Below are 22,056 nucleotides of genomic sequence, written 5' to 3'. Positions count from 1 at the left end.
AAGAGGATTTCAACTGTGTGTGTATGTGTCAGTGTGTGTGCGTATGTGTGTGTGTGCTCTAATAAACAATTTTGTGCTCTAGTATTAATTTAATCATAAACACATTGGTTGTATAGATATGAATGGTGATGGCACGGCAAAAAAGTCACACCTAACTAACCCTAATGAGACTTAACGCAGTTCAAAAACTGAACTGAAACTACTCTGACCTTCTGCCCCTTTCTCCGCTGTCAAAATCACCTGCTGCCCCTCTGTCAGGGGAGGCTGTCTCCCCTGCTGCCCCTATGGGACGTACCTGCCCCGCTGCCCCTATGGGACGTGCCTGCCCCGCTGCCCCTATGGGACGTGCCTGCCCAGCTGCCCCTATGGGACGTACCTGCCCCGTTGCCCCTATGGGACGTACCTGCCCCGCTGCCCCTATGGGACGTGCCTGCCCCGCTGCCCCTATGGGACGTACCTGCCCCGCTGCCCCTATGGGACGTGCCTGCCCCGCTGCCCCTATGGGACGTGCCTGCCCCGCTGCCCCTATGGGACGTGCCTGCCCCGCTGCCCCTATGGGACGTACCTGCCCTGTTGCCCCTATGGGACGTGCCTGCCCTGTTGCCCCTATGGGACGTGCCTGCCCTGCCCCTATGGGACGTACCTGCCCTGTTGCCCCTATGGGACGTGCCTGCCCTGCTAGACAAGATTTTATTTCTTGGTCATGTTTTCATTATCAGTTTAATTATCTGTGACCTTCTGTGTGTGTTTACAAAAAAGGAGATGAATGAAAAATGTTTGCTCTGTGTTTTCACACAGGTGATGTATTTAATGGGGTCAGTTGTGCTCATATTCACGGCTCTGATTGAAGGTTAATAGCTCAACCTGCCCACCAGAGATAATCGTCATGAAGGGACTTTGGCCCGTCAGTCAGCCATCAAACAGCAAACACTGCTGAACTGCACAAACTGAGACATTTCAGTCTCTGAAGAGAATATTACTCTGCATCTCTAATATTAAAGCAATCAGATACAAGAGGTCGTCTGTAATGTTATGATAACCAGCTAAAGGACATTGTTATGGATGAGTTTTGCTTTTTTTATATAAAATACTTTTCATTTAAACCTTCATTAAAACATTTATTGTGCAGTAGCTGGTGAACAGCTGTTTCATGTCATAGCTGTTACTATATTGTGTATTTTAACATGACGGGAACACTGTATTAACTAATTAGCATCTAGAACCAGAGCTTAGTGTGAGCGATATGACCGAAATCTTATATCACAGTAAGTATATTTTTATATCATGATATAGTCAATTCTTTCTAGATTCAGAATTTATAATGTATCATTTTATTTTAACATGGTTGGCAGTGATTGGATGATGCTGGACATTACTTTAAATCTGAATTAATTATGATAATTTATGATTAACATCTTAGAAACATGAATAATCAACACTCCTGCAAACATCATAAACTATTTGATTAAATAAAATCAGACTTTCTATAGCTTAGAGTTATTTAAAATGTCACAACTTAGTCCTGCTGTACACATAAATTATTAGGAAAACTATTTGGTCTAAAAAAAAACTATATATATATACACACACAGCAGTCACACTCGGGTCGCAGGAGGTTAAATCTGCCTCACTATAATGCTAAATTTCACATTATGGCACACATAATTATACAATTATAATTATAAACTTTCCTCAAGAAACTCAATATCTTCTCAAAGCAATGCAACAAAGAAAATAATATATAAGTAACAAATAGCCAATGAAAATAAACATAAATCTCTACAGAGAATCTATAAATATCTTAAAGGGAAAATTCACCCAAAGATGAAAATTCTCTTATTATTTACTCACACTCATGCCATCCCCGTTTCTCACCCAAAGCAATCGTATCGTTGTAGAAGACATTAATTTAACCACTGGAGTCGTATGGATGACTTTTATGAGGGCTGGCTGATTAATCAAATTTTACGATTTTGGCTTCCAACGATTATGAAAACAAGATAATTGAGATAAAAACATTTATTGTGCTGCGTTCTGTTTCGCAATGAAACACCCCGGCGTTATATCTTAAAAACTTCCTGTATTAAAGTCAAATAATAAGGAAGCGGGTTATGAAAATAATCTGGCATTTCTCTGTACGGTCAGCGCCGCGTCTATGAGTGACCGGGGAAGAGATTGAATCTTCTCCCGGCTGAAGCACACTCGGGGAACGCTCGTCACTCACACGTGTTTCCTGCAGCTAGATTATAACATGATTGCTCGTGATGTGGTGAATCATAATATATGTGTCACGTTCACTGTGTGTATCTTATCATGAAGAAAATCGGCAATATGCAGCTCTGTTAAGAAGAGAAAGTTTGTTTTTTGTGAGTTGAAGATGGATGGAAGTGAACATAAAGGTGAGAGTGTAGTCTTAGTCCGGGGCGGACTGGGACTGAAAAGTGACCACACCAAACCCGGCCCGCAACACACCACACCATAACACACTGGCTCATTGATTTCATTTTCCAGCTCAATTTTAAAAAATGTACATTTCTATTGACTGTTAGTGATGACAACAGGCCACACAGTGCGAAAACTGTCATAACTTTAAAACATATAAAACCACTGTAAATGTGATGAGTGGATTTTTTAAAATAAGCACTTTATAGCTTTTATCCCAACATACAGATGTTACGTTCAAATGTACATAAAGTTTTTAAAGATCTTAATCAACTTTCAACTTTTTTCTAGAAGTGCAAATAAACTATTGGCTTAGTTAATATGAGGTTGTGGAAACAACAAGTATAATAATAATAATAATAATAATAATAATATATTATATATGTATATATAGCTATAGAAGATTATAAAATGATGTTTAAAATAGTTAGCTGAAGAAAGTATCACACAGTGTTGACAATGCTTAAAATTTCATGTCAATTACTCACAATACTATGTGTAAATGTTTATTTAAAAATATCAATGAAAACAGAGTTAGTCAGAATATGTACATATATAAATATAAACAAATATAAATATATGTAACATACCTCTTAAAGTGTAGATCTTTGCAAATATTTAGCTGATGAATTGCTCATATTTTCACTCTTTATATCTGCAGTGTTTTAATTCCCCAGATTATTCTTGAGAAAAAGTGAAAAGCCCAATGTGTTGACAAGCTGTTTCTGCTGTCATTTAAACAAAGTACGCCTCAAAGATTAAAATAGCAACAAAGTAATATTGTTCATGACTTATTTTCTGCATTTTTATCAGGTGTGAGCATTATTCAGCTGCACTTCAGTTCCCTGTGGTGTGAATAAATTATGCAAATTGCGATGTACTGTCATAGCTTTACTGTTTGCAGATTTTATATACATTGCTGTTATTGTATTTGTTTTGACTTCCAGTTATTTGTCATTTTATGATTATTCAAAGCTCATCTTATACTTAACATGTTGTCTTTGGTTGTCACCATTATTGTGATTTTTATGTCAAATAATGAGGTCCACAGGAGGTACAGGGTAAATACATACACAGAAATATACTATAAAGTGTAAGTAATGTCAGAGTAAAAGTTATTTATTCAAAATAAAAGCAATCGTAACAGCTGTACCTTACAGAATTCATTGAATATTTGCTCTGTAATGGGGTCTGCGTGGGCATGTTGGAGCCCAGGTCGGTCTGTAGCATGTGCCGGTACTTGCCGGCCCAAATTACCCAGCGGCCCACTGGGAAAACTCCCGGTGCTCCCGATGGCCAGTCCACCCCTGGTCTTAACCCTTTATACACCGGAACAAAATATGTTTCTGATTAGTCTTTTTTTGGCTTGTTTTCCAAAATAATATCTAAAACTCCTTTAAAACATCGTACATTTACTTTAGCAGCTATACTGCAGAAGAAAAAATAGTTATCGGAGAATGCTGAATATAATATTTAATCAGGGCTCGACATTAACGCTTGTCCGTGGATTTTTGAAGAGGCAAGTGAAAGAGAATTTTACCAGCCCGACCGGACAAACAGACTGATTCAAACATCAATAACGGAAAAATAACCGGCTGTATTTGTGATAGCCGAGGCCTGTGTCACTTATTAGAAAGTTCATATTCTTATTCTGCTGTTGAAAGTAGTCCAGAGCATGTCATTTTATAATTCGCTAGTGATCTAGTAACAGCTGCGCCCTGTTTGATTGACAGGTGGCGTATGTGTGTGCTGAACATGCGCTAATGCACACCTGAACGGTCAAATGCATTTCAAACTTCTGCCAAAATGCCCGTCTTGGTGAGGTATTCATGTAAACACAGACAGTGATGTCTAAAGTGAACGTAAACAGCGGATTGTGTTAAAATGTGTAAGTATAAATGTCAACTAATAGACCTGCTGCTGTCTAGTGTGTCATTATAATAATCAAACAACCAGAACAAGAAAACACTCACTGCTCTTCACTGAGTAACTTTAGAAAGTATTAATGTGTTATAATCATACAGTGAAGATCAGCAGTACTTTCATGTTGAATAACTGATTCTGCTGTTAAAAAAATAGTGAATTTTCATTCTATAGAAGTGTGATCACTCCTGCTGTAAATGATGATGAGGCTGTTCTTTATTTCACTATCATACGTGACATAAAATAATGATCATATGACAACAGTCTCCTCCCCTCCAGTGCAGTTTACATTTCAAGTTCAAGGAAATCCACTGTTAAAAACACAAGTGTTTTAAAAGTTCAATAAATGCATGATGTTTCCAAAGTCAATGAGTAATCATGTTAATTAATCATGATCTCAATATTGACCAAAATAATCCTGATTATGATTTTTGCCATAATCGAGCAGCCCTACTTTTATGCTGCCTTTATGTGCTTTTTGGAGCTTCAAAGTTCTGGTCACCATTCACTTGCATTGTATGGACCTACAGAGCTGAAATATTCTTCTAAAAATCTTCTTAATTTGTGTGTGTGACTCTCACACAGACATACACACACACACACACACACAAACTCTCTCTTTCTCACACACACACACACACACACAAACTCTCTCTTTCTCACACACACACACACACACAAACTCTCTCTCTCTCTCTCACACACACAAACACTCACAAACACTCACTCTCTCTCTCTCTCTCTCTCTCTCTCTCTCACACACACACACACACACACAACTCTCAGTCTCTCTTTCTCACTCTCTCTCTCTCTCTCACACACACACACTCTCAGTCTCTCTTTCTCACTCTCTCTCTCACTCACACACACACACACTCTCAGTCTCTCTTTCTCACTCTCTCTCTCACTCACACACACACAGTCTCTCTTTCTCACTCTCTCTCTCACACACACACACACACACTCACAAACACTCACTCTCTCTCTCTCTCTCTCTCTCTCTCTCTCTCTCTCTCACACACACACTCTCAGTCTCTCTTTCTCACTCTCTCTCTCACTCACACACACACACACACTCTCTCTCTCACACACACACACAGTCTCTCTTTCTCTCTCTCTCTCTCTCTCTCTACACACACACACACACACACAACTCTCAGTCTCTCTTTCTCACTCTCTCTCTCACTCACACACACACACTCTCAGTCTCTCTTTCTCACTCTCTCTCTCACTCACACACACAGTCTCTCTTTCTCACTCTCTCTCTCACTCACACACACAAACACTCACTCTCTCTCTCTCTCTCTCTCTCTTTCTCTCTCTCTCTCACACGCACACACACACACAACTCTCAGTCTCTCTTTCTCACTCTCTCTCTCTCTCTCTCACACACACACACTCTCAGTCTCTCTTTCTCACTCTCTCTCTCACTCACACACACACACTCTCAGTCTCTCTTTCTCACTCTCTCTCTCACTCACACACACACACACACTCTCTCTCTCACTCACACACACGCGCGCGTGTGAGATCTGCTGTGGAAACTGCCTGATGATCCTGATGTTTCTAGAATGATTTATTTTGTGGATGTAGAAACTACAACTCCCAGCATGCTGTGCGCAAGATGGGCGTAACCTGCTTCCGAACCGGAAGAGCAGTGTTAGCATTCGGCTAAAAACACAGTGAGCTGCAGCGTTGCTAAAGAAATGATCTCAGTCTAAATCTACTATTGATTATAGTTTAATGATCGAGGATCAGACAACACGCGATGGATGACAGTAAGGTGAGTGATATAACCAGAGAAACAAATAAACTTCATTATTTCTAATTCTGATGAATGTTAATTAAAAAAACAGTCTAAAAACTTGAATCACATGAAATATTGACATCAGAGCACGTGTTTACTTTATATGTTATGTTGTCAACTTTTTAACATAATTTGAGCAACGAAAACAGTAGGAGAATGTTCCATGATATTCTGAGAAGTACATTAAAGTAAACTTTTCTCCTAACCTATATATTTCAATATCCTTTCTGCTGTATGTCAATATTTAATGTCGAATCCATGTCTTATTCTGATCGAAAGTGAAGCCTAAAGAGAACGTTCATAGAATGATAGAAATTAGTTCCAGAAATGAACCTAACTGGAACCATATGCTAACGTTTAGAGAACGTTCTGTGTTTGCGAAGTAAGTTCTTATTACGTTGTCAGACAAAACCTCTACGCAACGTTCTGGAAGCGTTAGTTTATGGTTATAAAAATGAAACCAGAGGAGAATGTTAGGAATTTGTTCCCAAAACAAATAACCAAACGGAAACCGCATGCTAACGTAAGGGGAGTGTTTAGTGTTTGCTGGTACCAACATTAAATCTTGGTTCCAGTTTTACAGTAATTGAACCCTGACTTGACATGTCACGTGGTCTGCAGATGGTTGGTGGTAAAGTGAAGAAACCAGGCAAACGTGGCCGTAAACCAGCGAAGATCGATCTGAAGGCGAAGCTCGAGAGGAGTCGGCAGAGCGCCCGCGAGTGTCGCGCCAGAAAGAAGCTGCGGTACCAGTATCTGGAGGAGCTGGTGTCCAGTAAAGAGAGAGCCATCTGTGCCCTCCGAGAGGAACTAGACATGGTAAACATCTGTTCAAACTCCACACTTCCTGTCTGTGTGCCACAGTAATGAGTGTTCATGTGCTGTTGTGTGTGTGTGTGTGCGCAGTATAAGCAGTGGTGTTTGGCGATGGATCAGGGGAAAATCCCGTCTGAAATTAAAGCTCTTTTAACCGGAGACGATCAGAAGTCGCCGCAGAGCTCCAGCAACAAAACACTCAAGAATGGCAAGTACAACCAGAACAAGACGTCTTAGACTCACGGAAGACACAAACTTATTCCACTGTCAGAGAACACCCATTAATAATAATAATACAGTGAATGTGAACAGTATTCATTCTGTATGATAGTCTACAGTGTTTATGAGATGCTTCATCATGTGACATCTCCGAGTTAAATAAGCCGTTCTGTTTCCATTCCCGTACAAATACACAACAATATGAAAGAAATCCGATATTAGAAAGACTTCCAAATGAAATCCTGTTGATTTGCATCTATATGTGGATCATTTGTGATTTGTAAACAGATCTTCCTTTATATATTTATTTTGGAACCGTTCTGGAACCCAAATAATTTTGATGCAGGTTTCAACATTCATAGAGACAAAAGACATGGACATTTTTTATTCATGTGATTTAAGAGTGAATGTGTCAGTGAGAATCTATTATTCACTGACATTATAAAAGCTTTAGACAGTCGAAGACGGACTGACTCCAATATCTCTCTTTCTGCACTTTAAAACATTTGGAAGATTTCAGCGCTCAGCACTTACTTTTCTAGTTCTTGCTCTTGTAAAAAAAAAAATAGAGACTGTGTTTGAAAAGGTTTTTACGTCACTAACTGAAACTTAAAAGCACTTTCCTCTCAAGCCCTTATTTTTTCTTGTCGTACTTTGAGATCTTTTATTCCATCTGGCAGGTTTGACTAAATGAATAAATAATAAGCAGCTTGACTTGTCTTACAAACACAGAAGATTTATGCTCTGAAAATATCTAATGAATGTATAAATATCTGCCCAGATACACAGATATTAAAATCTCGTAACAATTGGTTTGTGAAGGTTCAAGTTTGAATAAGCTTAGAACATCTGACTCGCTAAATCATGAATATCAGAGTTGAATTTCCTGACCAACACAATCTATAATGTTTGACTTTGTTTAGAGCTTAAATGTATATTTTTATACGATATGTATGAAATGTAGATTGTTATTCATTGCAGTGTGCATCAAGATTAATGATTAGCTTGTATCTGTACAGTTGTTTTGTGATGATTATTATCTCTGTATAGTATAAACACAATTAATCTGTATCTCATTGTGTCCAGCTGCAGCTTTTCTTTTGTATCAAACACAGAATATGTTGTTGTAATTCCGAGCTGTACATGATGTTTCATTGTATCCTGTTGAATTAAAGCCTTTTGCTTTCATACAGAGTAACAATAGACTGTCATCCGTTACAGAACGTGGAAGAATTGTGCTTTAAATGTCACGCAGTGATTGAACATCACAGAAACACTGTCAGTGGACTAAAGATCTTTAGTTGGTTTGTTAATAACGCAATGATAAACTGAGGTTATTACAGTTCATACAGTGTTTCTCTGGTGCTATTAGAGTCACACTACAGACGAGACATCACATCAGGAAGATTGTAGCGACACAGCTGAAATATATAAAGTGATTCAGTTCAGAAATATAAACGTTAAACAGAACAGACTGCCTGAAATCTCTTTATGACACGCAGAGGTTTATTATTAAACAGATTAATTACACTGCAATCTGGAATACTTGATTCGGATTAATCAATCGCGCCATCCAGCAATCTCATTTTCCTGAAAAACTCACACATCCGGGGATAAAATGATATCAGAAGTGTCTTTTGGGTATCGCGAATCATCTTTCCTACTTGAATCACTCTACAATCTCTACAAGTAAACTAATAAAACAATTCCAACTCAAATCAGTGTTTCATGTCCATTTATTTATTTATTTGATAAGTACTCTTGTAATAAGCTGGATAATGAGCAGTCAGACAATCTTTTTCACAAAATAAACACCAACAGAACTCTTATGATTTAGCGATTATTTCTTTCTTACATAACATAATTTCAACATTCCTAGAACAATAGAAATTAGTTTAACAAACGAACCTAACTGGACCCATATGCTAACGTTTGGAGAACGTTCTGTGTTTGCTAGGTAAGTTCTTATTACGTTGTCAGACAGAACCTCCCTGCAACGTTCTGGAAGCGTTAGTTATGGATGTAAAATATGAAACCTACAAAGATCGTTTCCTAGAACGTTAAGAATTACTTCCAAAAACGAACCTAACTGGAACCATATGCTAACATTTAGAGAACGTTCTGTGTTTGCTAGGTACGTTCTTATTAGGTTGTCAGACAGAACCTCCCTGCAACGTTCTGTAAGCGTTAGTTATAGATGTAAAAAAATGAAACCTACAAAGATCGTTTCCAGAACGTTAAGAATTACTTCCAAAAACTAACCTAACTGGAACCATATGCTAACATTTAGAGAACGTTCTGTGTTTGCTAGGTAAGTTCTTATTAGGTTGTCAGACAAAACCTTTATGCAACGTTCTGGAAGCGTTAGTTATGGATGTAAGAAAGTGAAACCTAAAAAGAACGTTCCAAGAACGTTAGAAATTAATTCAAAAAACAAACCTAACTGGAACCATATGCTAACGTTTAGAGAACGTTCTGTGTTTGCTAGGTAAGTTCTTATTACGTTGTCAGACAGAACCTCCCTGCAACGTTCTGGAAGCGTTAGTTATGGATGTAAAATATGAAACCTACAAAGATCGTTTCTAGAACGTTAAGAATTACTTCCAAAAACTAACCTAACTGGAACCATATGCTAACATTTAGAGAACGTTCTGTGTTTGCTAGGTAAGTTCTTATTAGGTTGTCAGACAAAACCTTTATGCAACGTTCTGGAAGCGTTAGTTATGGATGTAAAAAAATGAAACCTACAAAGATCGTTTCCAGAACGTTAAGAATTACTTCCAAAAACGAACCTAACTGGAACCATATGCTAACGTTTAGAGAACGTTCTGAGTTTGCTAGGTAAGTTCTTATTACGTTGTCAGACAGAACCTCCCTGCAACGTTCTGGAAGCGTTAGTTATGGATGTAAAATATGAAACCTACAAAGATCGTTCCTAGAACGTTAAGAATTACTTCCAAAAACTAACCTAACTGGAACCATATGCTAACATTTAGAGAACATTCTGTGTTTGCTAGGTACGTTCTTATTAGGTTGTCAGACAAAACGTCTACGCAACGTTACGGAAGTGTTAGTTTATGGTTATAAAAATGAAACCTAAAGCGAATGTTCCTAGAACGTAAGAAATTAGTTCCAAGAATGATCCTAACTGGAACCATATGCTAACATTTGGAGTACAAATCAATATTTTATGTCCATTTATTTATAAGTAGTCTTGTAATAAGCAGGATAATGAGCAGTCAGACAGTCTTTTTCACAAAAACAATTCTGATTCAAGCCAGAAGTGGAATTCCGCTATTTCTGGAGTCTCTATGGTCTCTTTATTCCCACTTAAAAACATAATTTCAATGCAAATCTATATTTCATGGCCATATATTTATTAATTGGGTAGGGAGCAGTGTAATAAGCAAAATAGTCTACAATCAGCCGGTTATTATCGTAGAATAATTGCAACAGAGATTTATTACATTTGAGAGAAAACAATCTTTTTTTTATTTAGTCCTAGTAAAATCAGCACACTGTTGCTCCCAAAAAATGTAATGAGCTCACCACAGAAATGAACAAATGTGACGTTTCAAGAAATAGCATTTTAGCTTAGCATAAAGCTAAATGTTCACATGACAGTGTACACAAGGTTAAGTATTTTTGCTGCTCCAAACTTCAAAACCCCACAGACATTGACAAGACTTGTAATCGTGTATTTATTAGATTTATGTTTCATTTGTCAAAGCATTCCTAACTGTTTTTTGTTAAGCTGTAGAAACATGATGTAGCTCCTCTATTAAAGGGAAAGTTCCTCAATGACATCATATCCACCTTTTCACAACAGTATGAAAGCGCTCGTATGAATGAAACAAATAATACGTTTTTCACCGCTGTTCAAACGCTCTTTGGATCGCATCATTTATATGGATAAATGTTTTCCAACTGAATATACTAAATATTAAATTAAACTAATTACATTAAAAGGCAAAGTAATCTCTTCAGCAATCAAAATCTTTTTGTTTGTAACTAGTGGAATACAGTTACTATTATGTTTTATTAGTAACAGGTCCAAAGGGGGCGCTGTACTGCGAAAAAAAGTTTACGCTTAAAACATTAAAGTCCCCGTATATAAAAGTCAGGCATATGAGGTATCATTTGAAAGCTTAGAATCTGAACTTTTCAAAGATAACCATCACTTCTGCATTTGTTACTTAAAATAACAAAATAAGGCCTCAAACATTCACGTTGAAAATTAGCGCCCCCTAGAGGTAATTGGGTAGAAATATTTATATGAAAATAAAAGTCTTTCACATAGCACATAAATGGACAAGTCATATATCAAATGAAAGCTCTTATTCTCAGGAATGCGACTAATGCCACTAATATTTTTTTGCGCAAATAACAGTTTAAAAGATTTTCAAAAGAATCACAAAGTGAAATATGATTTCTGTAAGTCATCAAATACAAACGTCTCTTTTATGATAACTGCTGCTGTAAGTTAAACTCTGTAGCTAAAAACTTTATATCTGCTTTTACCTTAAGAAGTTCTCTAAAAAATGAGCCATTTTTTACTTGTCTGTGAGCTTGCTTGTGTGAATAATCCAATATTATATCTTAGATGCCCAGAACAAAATATGCCATCCAGTAGGAGAAGAATGCTAAAAAAATATCATCAGATAAAATATGTTTTTGACTGTTGATGACAAAATTGAAAGTTATATATCATTGCAACGGGGAGGATTCAGCTTTCTAATGACACCTAGATTGAGCTTCTAGTCCACTCAGAGGCCGAGATATTCAATGAAATAATGAGGGTGGTGCTTGAACTGAACATTAGACTGAATGTCTATGGACGAGCACATCTGTGAGGGCTAAAATGAGTTAGAGCGCCACCTACATTTCAGATCTGTATATTGTGATGGAATGAGATAGAAAAAAATATTTTAAAATATTTTTTTTTAAATATTTTACTTTCTGCCATCTAGTGGAATAAAATGAGACTTTTCAAAGTGAGGCAGAGTGAACAGAACCAGAATTACATGTTTACAAAGTTACGACAACAACAAAGAAGATTTATTTTATATAATCATAAGATTATAAACACATACAATATTATTTATGAATAATTTGAGTCTTTTTTTTTTATTTGGGGGGGGGATTTCTGAAAAAATGAGACCAATTTTTTGTAGTTAGTCCACAGTATGTGTGAATGATGAGCTTTTAAATTTGAGTGTGAAAAATTGTGGACGGCAGCCCAAAAATGAACCAGAGTTTAAGGGGTTAAATACTTAATCCCGTTACATGTATTCTGTTACTCCCTAACCCTGCATATAAAGACACTTTACATCACACAATCAATCAAAGTCCAGCCATACAATTATTTCTCATTTAATTTTCTGTTTTAATCAGAAATACGCCACATTATGGATGTAAAATGGGTTGTGAACAGTGTTTCATGTTGACTCGTAATTAACCTGAAGCTCCACAGACATTCAGTTGTTAATTTTAATAGTACATGTTTAATTGTAAAATTACATTGCATCTTGAAACACATGTAACAATGAGAGACAGAATTCATCTGTAACTACAGGCACAAAAACACAAATTGCATCTGTCCAAGATGAAAATCAACCCCGCTTTGCACCAACAGGCCACCGTAGGATAATCAGACTAACCAGAAAAACAAACAGAGAAACATAGAAAGGAAAAAAAAAAAACTTTAATTTCACAGAAATAACATCGAGGATGATGTTTGTAGCTGCTCACGCAAGACTTTCTCTGTGATGTCACAGATTTGTATCTAAACCCAATTAGCACCACATGTTTTTGCATTTAAACAGATTTTGTTCATTAGGTCAAATGTGTTTTTATTGTTCTGTGTCGTCAGTGGTGATCATATTAAACGTCCGAGACTCTTTTATACAAATGTGTTTGGTGGGTTGGTGCTAATCGGCCAAGCTAACTTCTTCTCCTTTGCTTCCCGGTCAAAAGCATCGTAAACTGAGTCTTTGATGAGTGTTTTTGCCGGCACGTGAATATCTACCACGCCAACGTAGTTCTTTTTAGAGATTCGCGAGCTGGCGGTGATGGTGTACGCGTTACTACGGTAACACTTCATGGATGACATGCAGAAAGTTTCTCTCATACCGCGTCTGAAGTTGGCGTTGTAAATGGAGTAAAGCGTCGGCTTTGAAGCCGTCGAGCTGAATGAGATCCAGGCCACAGTGATGAAGAACAGCGCCCCCTGTCTGCTGGGGCCTGACGTCTCCTTCGGGTGCCACAGTTGAGCGATGTAAAACGGAGTCCAGGTGAGCAGGAACATCAGATTGAGCATCAGGAACATCTTTATGGTTTTGACTTTCGTTCTGGGGACGATGTTCATGGTTCTGCGGACTGTCCGCCCGTCGGCGCTGATTCTCCAGATGTATCGGATCACTCTCTGATAGAACGAGAGGATGAGAAGCGCTGGAACCAGAAACCCAAACAGCAGGTGCGCAATCGCGTACGCCAGCCCGTCCCAGCTGTCCGGTAAGAAAAAGTCACAGTGACTTTGAGTCACGGGTGAAGACGAGCCGTAGAAAAACAGACACGGTGATATAAAAGCTGCATCAAAGAGCCAAGAAGCCAGAATCATCCGTTTGGCTTTCTCACGGGACACTTTGAAACTCAAAGGGTAAACGATGGTGTAGAAACGGTCGACGCAAATGGACAGAAGCACATACACCTGGACACCAGGACACAAGTGCTGCAGGTAACGCACGGTTTTACACGCGGCGGTGGTCAGAGGCCAGTGACCTGCACACACCTGCAGTAAAATAAACGGCGCACATGCGAGACTCAACAGAAGGTCGGAACACGCCATCGACACCACGAAGTAGTTAGTAGTGGATTGGGTTCTGCGGCTGCGATGGATCACCAGACACACCAGTGAGTTGCCCAGCACCGAGATCACCCAGAACATCCCAAAAATCAGCCCGAGAATGGTGACCTCGCCCGGAGTCAGATTGTACGAGCTCAGGGAGCTGTTGCTCTGGAGAGAGGAGGCGGCCGACGGGGCGTCCAGTCTGCAGAGGACGGGTGCTGGTGAAGTGCCTGGCGGAGATGAAGGCTCGTTCCTGTATGAGTGGTTGATGGTCGTGTTGAAGAGCAGGTTGGAGTGATACGAGGGCTTCACACCCTCCACAGACAGGAAGTACACCATCTCCTTCACTGCGGCAGCTGAAAGACACAAACAATGTAAATAATGTTTATTATCAAGACACAAAGTAAAAGTTTGAACTGCCATGGAAAGAGCAATACACACTTGACTGATCTAGAACTTGAGTTTTTTTGTTTATTATATAGATAGACAGACAGACGGATGGACGGACGGACGGACGGACAGATACAAAGAGGTACAAATGCTGTTTTATTTTTCTAACAACTTTGGCTTTAGCTGCCACACCTGGAGTCACGAGTTCGAATCCAGGGTGTGCTGAGTGACTCCAGGCAGGTCTCCTAAGCAACCAAATTGGCCCGGTTGCTAGGGAGGGTAGAGTCACATGGGGTAACCTCCTCGTGGTCGCTATAATGTGGTTCTCGCTCTCGGTGGGGCGCGTGGTGAGTTGTGCGTGGATGCCGCGGAGAATAGCGTGAACAAGTCACGTGATAAGATGTGCGGATTGACGGTCTCAGACGTGGAGGCAACTGAGATTCGTCCTCCGCCACCCGGATTGAGGCGAGTCACTACGCCACCACGAGGACTTAGAGTGCATTGGGAATTGGGCATTCCAAATTGGGGAGAAAAAGGGGAGAAAAAAATAAAATATATATATATATATATATATATATATATATATATATATATATATATATTTTTTTTTTTTTTTTTTGCTTTAGTACAATAACAATATAAAAGCTAATTATTTAAACTTTTTTATAAAAAAATTCTTAATTTTTCTATGGTCTTTATACACAAAAATATACAGCGACCTTTATATATTTTAGGAGGGGTCCCTCACAGGGTGATATTTGGGGTCCTTGACATAAAAAAGTTTGAAAACCCTGCCTTAGAAAACATGGAGAGAATTTATTTTGTGAAATATTTTTGCTTTCCCGCACAAAAACGTACCTTTATCCATTCCTTACAAAAATGAACCATGGCTTTGCTACAGTAACTATATTTGACTGTGATATTTGTGGTAAAACTGTAGTAATAATAGAGGAAGACCAAACATTGGTGGTACATATAAAAAACATTTTTCATACAAAATCATTACTACAATGAAACGATGGTTAATTTTTGTAAGTACCTGCTTTTTTTGTGGAAACCATGATTTTAAAAACAATACATGTACCATAAATTAACCATGTTGTTACTATAGTAAAACTATGGAGCCCCTTAGAGGAGAGGCCAGGATTTTTTGTTCTGAAATAGTTTTGCATGCCCTCGCATTAAATTTACCAGGGTTTAACTAAAATAACCATATGTTAACCTTGATATTCATAGTAAAACCATAGTAATAATACAGGAAAGCAAAAACTATGGTAATAAAAATGACCATTATCTATTGTGAGGGGATGCAAAACTTATTGCAAAGGCACGCAAAACTATAGCAAGGGAACGCAAATTATTGTGAGGGAACGCAAAACTATTACCAGGGAACACAAACTATTGTGAGCGAATGCAAAACTATTGCGAGGGCACGTAAAAATATTGCGAGAGAATGCAAAACTATTACCAGGGAACGCAAACTATTGTGAACGAATGCTAAACTATTGCGAAGGCATGCAAAACTATTGCGATGTCACGCAAAACTATTACCAGGGAATGCAAACTATTGTGAGCGATTGCTAAACTATTGCGAAGGCACGCAAAACTATTACCAGGGAACGCAAACTATTGCGAGGGAACGCTAAACTATTGCGAGGGAACGCTAAACTATTGCAAGGGAACGCTAAACTATTGCGAGGGAACGCTAAACTATTGCGAGGGAACGCTAAACTATTGTGAGGGAACGCAAAACTATTACCAGGGAACGCAAACTATTGCGAGCGAACGCTAAACTATTGCGAGGGAACGCTAAACTATTGCGAGTGAATGCGAAACTATTGTGAGGGAACGCTAAACTATTGCGAGGGAACGCGAAACTATTGCAAGGGAACGCGAAACTATTGCGAGGGAATGCGAAACTATTGCGAGCGAACGCTAAACTATTGCGAGGGAACGCTAAACTAAAGGAGCGCAAACTATTGCGAGGGAACGCTAAACTATTGCGAGTGAATGCGAAACTATTGCGAGGGAACGCTAAACTATTGCGAGGGAACGCTAAACTATTGCGAGGGAATGCTAAACTAAAGGAGCGCAAACTATTGTGAGGGAACGCTAAACTATTGCGAGTGAATGCGAAACTATTGCGAGCGAACGCTAAACTATTGCGAGGGAACGCTAAACTAAAGGAGCGCAAACTATTGCGAGGGAACGCTAAACTATTGCGAGGGAACGCTAAACTATTGCGAGGGAACGCTAAACTATTGCGAGTGAATGCGAAACTATTGCGAGCGAACGCTAAACTATTGCGAGGGAACGCTAAACTATTGCGAGCGAACGCTAAACTATTGTGAGGGAACGCTATAATACTGCGAGGGAACGCTAAACTATTGTGAGCGAACGTGAAACTATTGCGAGGGAACACAAAAATATTTCCGCCCTGTCTTCTGTGGGGTTCCATACTATAAAACTGTAGTAAAAATGTTGTTTTTATTTGTTGTTGTTTTTTGGCAGAATTATTATAATTTTTATTACCATAGTTTTGGTGGTTCTGTATTATTACTTTAGTTTTACCACAAATGTCATGGTGAAAATATGGTCATTGTAGTAAAACAATGGTAAATTTACAACAAATACCATGGTTGAACTATAGTTACTGTTGTAATTTTTGTAAGAGATGGATAAAGGTATTGTTAAAGAACCTAAAATAATTGTGAAGGAAATGTAAATCTGTTTCATCAAATAAAATCCTTTCTCCTGATTAAAATGAAGTTAGATTTTAGATATTTGTAATACAGGTCCACAATATATTTTATTTGCTGTCATATTTGGTAAACACAACTGTCTGTTCCAAGCAGAAATCTGTGGTAATTAGTTTCGCCTCCATCTTGTCCAGAAGGGGTGCGTGAAAACATGTTTCCATGGCGATAACAGTGATTGCAGCGATGCACAGAGAAGGACAGCTGATAGTGTCACCGTCCCGTTTCCATTTGACAAACACGTTAAGAATGTTTGGATCTTTGTGATTCAATACAACACACGATTCATTGAAAGTACAATCTGCTGATTGAGATGTGATGAAGCAGATGAGTAACCTATTAAATAACAAAACCAGAGACTGTCGAGCTCCAAAACACCATACAAGTGTCATAAAAGTCCAGTCTTATTTTACACACCTGACTGAACTCATGAGCTCATTACTAGAAACTCCATCAGCTGAAGTGAATGTGTTAAATAAAGGACACATCCAACATGTGCTGGGAAAAGCCTTGTCATGGGGTTCTGTTGTTGTTGTTGTTGTTGTTGTTGTTCTTGTTCTTTTGGATCTTGACAGTCCCAGTTATGGAAAGAGAAGCTCAGACATTCTGTGAAACTTCTACTGTGTTCCATGCAAGAAAGATTCAGATAATGGCGTGAAGGTGAGTAAATGATCAATTATTTAGATGTTTTTGTACATTATTAACAGATATTGATGTGACTGATCTTTGGCTTCATAACATCTTGATACCAAATGTTAATGTTGTAAATAACATTATATAAAATAACACTTATATTGTGCATTTTGTCACAAACTAAGATGAAAAAGCGGGTATATTTACATTTGGTGACTTCATGTGTTTTACTGATCTGACAGTCCAGCTGTAAATGCCCCCAAATATTACTAATGGTTTATTTGATGTGGATGAAATTTGTGTTAGACGGTGTAAATTCAGTGTTTTAATGTGCAGGTATTTGTCAATTACAATTGATTTCAATCAGATCTCTAAAGAAAAAAACAACTCTGATATCTGTCACTGTAAAACTGTAACTTATATTTGAACAGTGATTTTAATACTCTGTGATTTAATTCACACAGAACATTTCAGATATTCTATTAAAGTCATCAGAGACTGATCCAGAGGTGTGTGTGTGTGTGTGTGTTGTGTTGTGTGTGTGTGGTGTGTTGTGTGTGTGGTGTGTTGTGTGTATGTGTGTGTTGTGTGTGTGGTGTGTTGTGTGTGTGTGTTGTTTGTGTGGTGTGTTGTGTTGTGTGTGTGTGGTGTGTTGTGTGTGTGGTGTGTTGTGTGTATGTGTGTGTTGTGTGTGTGTGTGTTGTGTGTGTGTGTTGTTTGTGTGGTGTGTTGTGTTGTGTGTGTGTGTGTGTGAGTGTTGTGTGTGTGGTGTGTTGTGTGTGTTGTGTTGTGTGTGTGTGGTGTGTGTGTGAGTGTGTGTTGTGTGTGGTGTGTTGTGTGTGTGAGTGTTGTGTTGTATGTGTGTGTGGTGTGTTGTGTGTGTGAGTGTTGTGTTGTGTGTGTGTGTGGTGTGTTGTGTGTGTGTGGTGTGTTGTGCGTGTGTTGTGTGTGGTGTGTTGTGTGTGTGGTGTGTTGTGTGTGTGTGTTGTGTGTGGTGTGTTGTGTGTGTGTGTGGTGTGTTGTGTGTGTGGTGTGTTGTGTGTGTGGTGTGTTGTGTGTGTTGTGTTGTGTGTTGTGTGTGTGGTGTGTTGTGTGTGGTGTGTTGTGTTGTGTGTGTGTGTGTGTGTGTTGTGTGTGTGTGTGTGTGTGTGTGTGTGTGTGTGTGTGTGGTGTGTTGTGCGTGTGTGTGTGTGTGTGTTGTGTGTGTGGTGTGTTGTGTGTGTGATGTGTTGTGTTGTGTGTGTGTGTGTGTGTGTGTGTGTGTGTGTGGTGTGTTGTGTGTGTGGTGTGTTGTGTGTGTGTGTGTGTGTGTGTGTGGTGTGTTGTGTGTGGTGTGTTGTGTGTGTGTGTGTTGTGTTGTGTGTGTGTGTGGTGTGTTGTGTGTGTGGTGTGTTGTGTTGTGTGAGTGTTGTGTTGTGTGTGTGTGTTGTGTGTGGTGTGTTGTGTTGTGTGTTGTGTGTGGTGTGTTGTGTTGTGTGTGGTGTGTTGTGTGTGTGAGTGTTGTGTTGTGTTGTATGTGTGTGTGGTGTGTTGTGTGTGTGTGTTGTGTGTGTGGTGTGTTGTGTGTGTGTGGTGTGTTGTGCGTGTGTTGTGTGTGGTGTGTTGTGTTGTGTGTGTGTGTGTGTGTGGTGTGTTGTGTGTTGTGCGTGTGTTGTGTGTGGTGTGTTGTGTTGTGTGTGTGTGTGTGTGTGTGAGTGAGTGTTGTGTATGTGTGAGTGTGTGGTGTGTTGTGTGTGTATGTTTGTGTGAGTGTTGTGTTGTATGTGTGTGTGGTGTGTTGTGTGTGTGTGTGTGTTGTGTGTATGTTAGTGTTTGTGTGTGTGTGTGTGTGAGTGTATGTTAGTGTTTGTGTGTGTGTGTGTGTGTGTGAGTGTATGAGAGTGTGTGAGTGCATGTGTGTGTATTTGTGTGTGTATGAGAGTGTGTGTATGTTTGTGTGAGTGTTGTGTTGTATGTGTGTGTGGTGTGTTGTGTGTGTGTGTGTGTTGTGTGTATGTTAGTGTTTGTGTGTGTGTGTGTGTGTGAGTGTATGTTAGTGTTTGTGTGTGTGTGTGTGTGAGTGTATGTGTGTGTATTTGTGTGTGTATGAGAGTGTGTGAGTGTATGTGAGTGTGTTGTGTGTGTGTATGAGAGTGTGTGAGTGTATGTGTATGTGTGTGTGTGTATTTGTGTGTGTATGAGAGTGTGTGAGTGTATGTGTGTGTGTGTGTGTGAGTGTTGTGCTGATGTCAGTGTAATGTTTACTCTATAGTGTAATTCACAAACGCTTGACAACATGAACACACACCTCATATTCTGAATATGTGTCACGATATTTATAACGGATTAAAACACAAGAGAATTAAAATTAATTCAGTTCAATCTCAGTGAAGATGATTTACTCATTTCTAATCTCTACAATGACACACAAACCCCGTATTTATGAACAATCATGTATTTATATTCTGAAACGTGAATGTTTAATTGTAATTAATGTAAATGTAAATAAAAGGACATTTCAGCAGGTGAATGTTTATTATTAGACCTGTGGATGTTTTTGAAAATGTGAAAAATAATAAATGGATTCTAACCTGTCAATGATCTGATGATAATAATAATGTAATAATTATAATAATGAAGAAGAATGTAAATATTTATATGGTTGTCATGTAGTTTTTCAATCAGATGTTTAATCGTCAAAATCAAATGAGATGTACCTTACATACAGACGGTCGTTTCTTCATATATTTGTTGTTTGCTGGATCTTTTGTTTTTCTCCATCATGAATCCGCTCCGTTTCTCTTTATCATTATATTTGATCAGAAATCAGTCGCAGCATCCGCGCGAGCGTCACAGGAGACGACCAGGTGCGCGCGCGCACAGTGAAATGATCAGACACACCGCGGACACGCGCACACTCGCTCACATCAGAGCTCATGAATTATTAATGAGCTGCAAACAGGCAATTTTAGAAGAGTCTCTGTGTTCATTAATTCTAGAAAATAATGAGTTTGGGATGATTTTGGGGGGATATTTGACGGCATAAAGATGATTGTGAGCTATTTGAGTGAGATATTGTTATGAGTTTATCAGAGACACGCACACATATGTTCTGTGACTGACGTTACCAAAGTCTCTCTTGCGAGTCAGTCCACTGTTGGTCATCTTTGGAACGCAGTCATGCCAGTGCAGCTACTATCTACTTGAATGGGGGAAGACCGAAATCTCAAAAATGTTTGGTCAAGATTACGATCAAAGAACATATTTCAAATCAGCAGTAAAATCTGACTTCACTTTAATCATAAATAGTGCTTCTTTGCCTCAGATTATGCAAAAAAAAAAACATTTTGTATATCTAATGCGCATGCGCGTTCTTGCGTTGATTGACAGGCGATGTTCATATCTAAAAGGTGATTGGCTATTTACCTGTATAGCAGGAGAGCGCAACAGTGCCCGCCCACTTTTAGCCATCTGGGATACTGAAGTATTCTCCCAGTTTATTTCTTCCAAAGATTTTCATTAAATCCTTCATAAGAGTTCATGAACCAAACCAACCAGTTCCGAGGTGAATCACAACATCACAAACTTTGTTTTGAAGCATAAAAGTATTTGAAAATCGGACATAAAGACAAAGATGCAAGACTGTGTACTTGCCGTGTTTCATGAGGGTATGAACTACAACCCCATGAAGCATTGCGAATGATGTAATTGAATACAAAAACAGTGGGATTATGTAAAACTATTGATTTTAGGTTGTTGATTTGAAGTATAGAACCAATATATTTTACATTTATTGCAAAATATTCCGATATGTACCAATATAAAAGTAGTTTAAGGGTGAAGAGACACCGACACGATTACATCATTCATAGTGTATCATGAGAGTGGGCGGTCGCTCCGAGGCACGTTTCGCGGGTTTCATTGGCCCTGGTTCTCTGATTGGTGGATCTTTTTCTGTAGGATTATGGGTAATGTTGTTGTTTACTATGAATTCCACTATCAAACAAGATTCTTAAACAATAAAGTTGAAATAATTGCAATAATTGAAAAATAATTTCTACATCTCCAATTTATCCAATTAATTTTAATAAAAGTGGCCCGTCTCTACGAAATACTCTCTGATATTAAGCACTAATGCTGTTGTCAGAGAATGTTGTTGTGGTAACAACAGACCTGCTGAGTAGATTTGTCTTTTGTGTCTGTTGTCATGGAGACTAATAGCTGTATCTGAGAGAAATCCATTT

The 22,056-nt window shown here is 38.7% G+C and overlaps 3 protein-coding genes across 7 annotated transcripts in view; 2 read left to right on the top strand and 1 right to left on the bottom strand.

Moving 5' to 3' along the window:
- Window positions 1-5,982: 5,982 nt before the first annotated feature.
- On the top strand, window positions 5,983-8,947 carry LOC127435226 (cAMP-responsive element-binding protein-like 2). 3 transcript variants are annotated; one of them, XM_051688511.1, is made up of 3 exons: window positions 5,983-6,148; window positions 6,794-6,991; window positions 7,079-8,947. In XM_051688511.1, the coding sequence occupies exons 1-3, from the start codon at window positions 6,134-6,136 to the stop codon at window positions 7,223-7,225; spliced, it is 360 nt and encodes a 119-aa protein (XP_051544471.1). In that variant the 5' UTR covers window positions 5,983-6,133; the 3' UTR covers window positions 7,226-8,947. The 3 variants fall into 3 exon arrangements, with proteins under 3 accessions (XP_051544471.1, XP_051544470.1, XP_051544472.1); XM_051688510.1 differs by having other exon boundaries at window positions 6,015-6,148; window positions 6,748-6,991; XM_051688512.1 differs by having other exon boundaries at window positions 6,018-6,143.
- Window positions 8,948-12,361: 3,414 nt separating this feature from the next.
- On the bottom strand, window positions 12,362-21,995 carry LOC127435205 (probable G-protein coupled receptor 19). Of its 2 annotated transcripts, none has more exons than XM_051688482.1 (2): window positions 20,530-21,995; window positions 12,362-14,410 (listed from the first exon to the last, which is right to left on the bottom strand). In XM_051688482.1, the coding sequence occupies exon 2, from the start codon at window positions 14,391-14,393 to the stop codon at window positions 13,110-13,112; it is 1,284 nt and encodes a 427-aa protein (XP_051544442.1). In that variant the 5' UTR covers window positions 14,394-14,410; window positions 20,530-21,995; the 3' UTR covers window positions 12,362-13,109. The 2 variants fall into 2 exon arrangements, with proteins under 2 accessions (XP_051544442.1, XP_051544441.1); XM_051688481.1 differs by having other exon boundaries at window positions 20,535-21,995.
- Window positions 15,119-22,056, top strand: part of LOC127435176 (epidermal growth factor receptor kinase substrate 8-like) — a 98,567-nt gene continuing 91,629 nt past the window's right edge. Inside the window, exon 1 of one of the 2 annotated variants that reach the window (XM_051688421.1) lies at window positions 15,119-17,860. The gene's annotated coding sequence lies outside the window, so the exon portion shown is untranslated. The remainder of the gene's footprint in view (window positions 17,861-22,056) is intronic. The other variant, XM_051688431.1, reaches the window with a different exon arrangement.

Source organism: Myxocyprinus asiaticus, chromosome 45 (assembly GCF_019703515.2).
Source record: "Myxocyprinus asiaticus isolate MX2 ecotype Aquarium Trade chromosome 45, UBuf_Myxa_2, whole genome shotgun sequence".
In the NCBI taxonomy this organism is placed as follows: Eukaryota; Metazoa; Chordata; class Actinopteri; order Cypriniformes; family Catostomidae; genus Myxocyprinus; species Myxocyprinus asiaticus.
The sequence above is the reverse complement of the archived record's forward strand: the minus strand, read 5'-3'. Positions and strand labels throughout refer to the sequence as shown.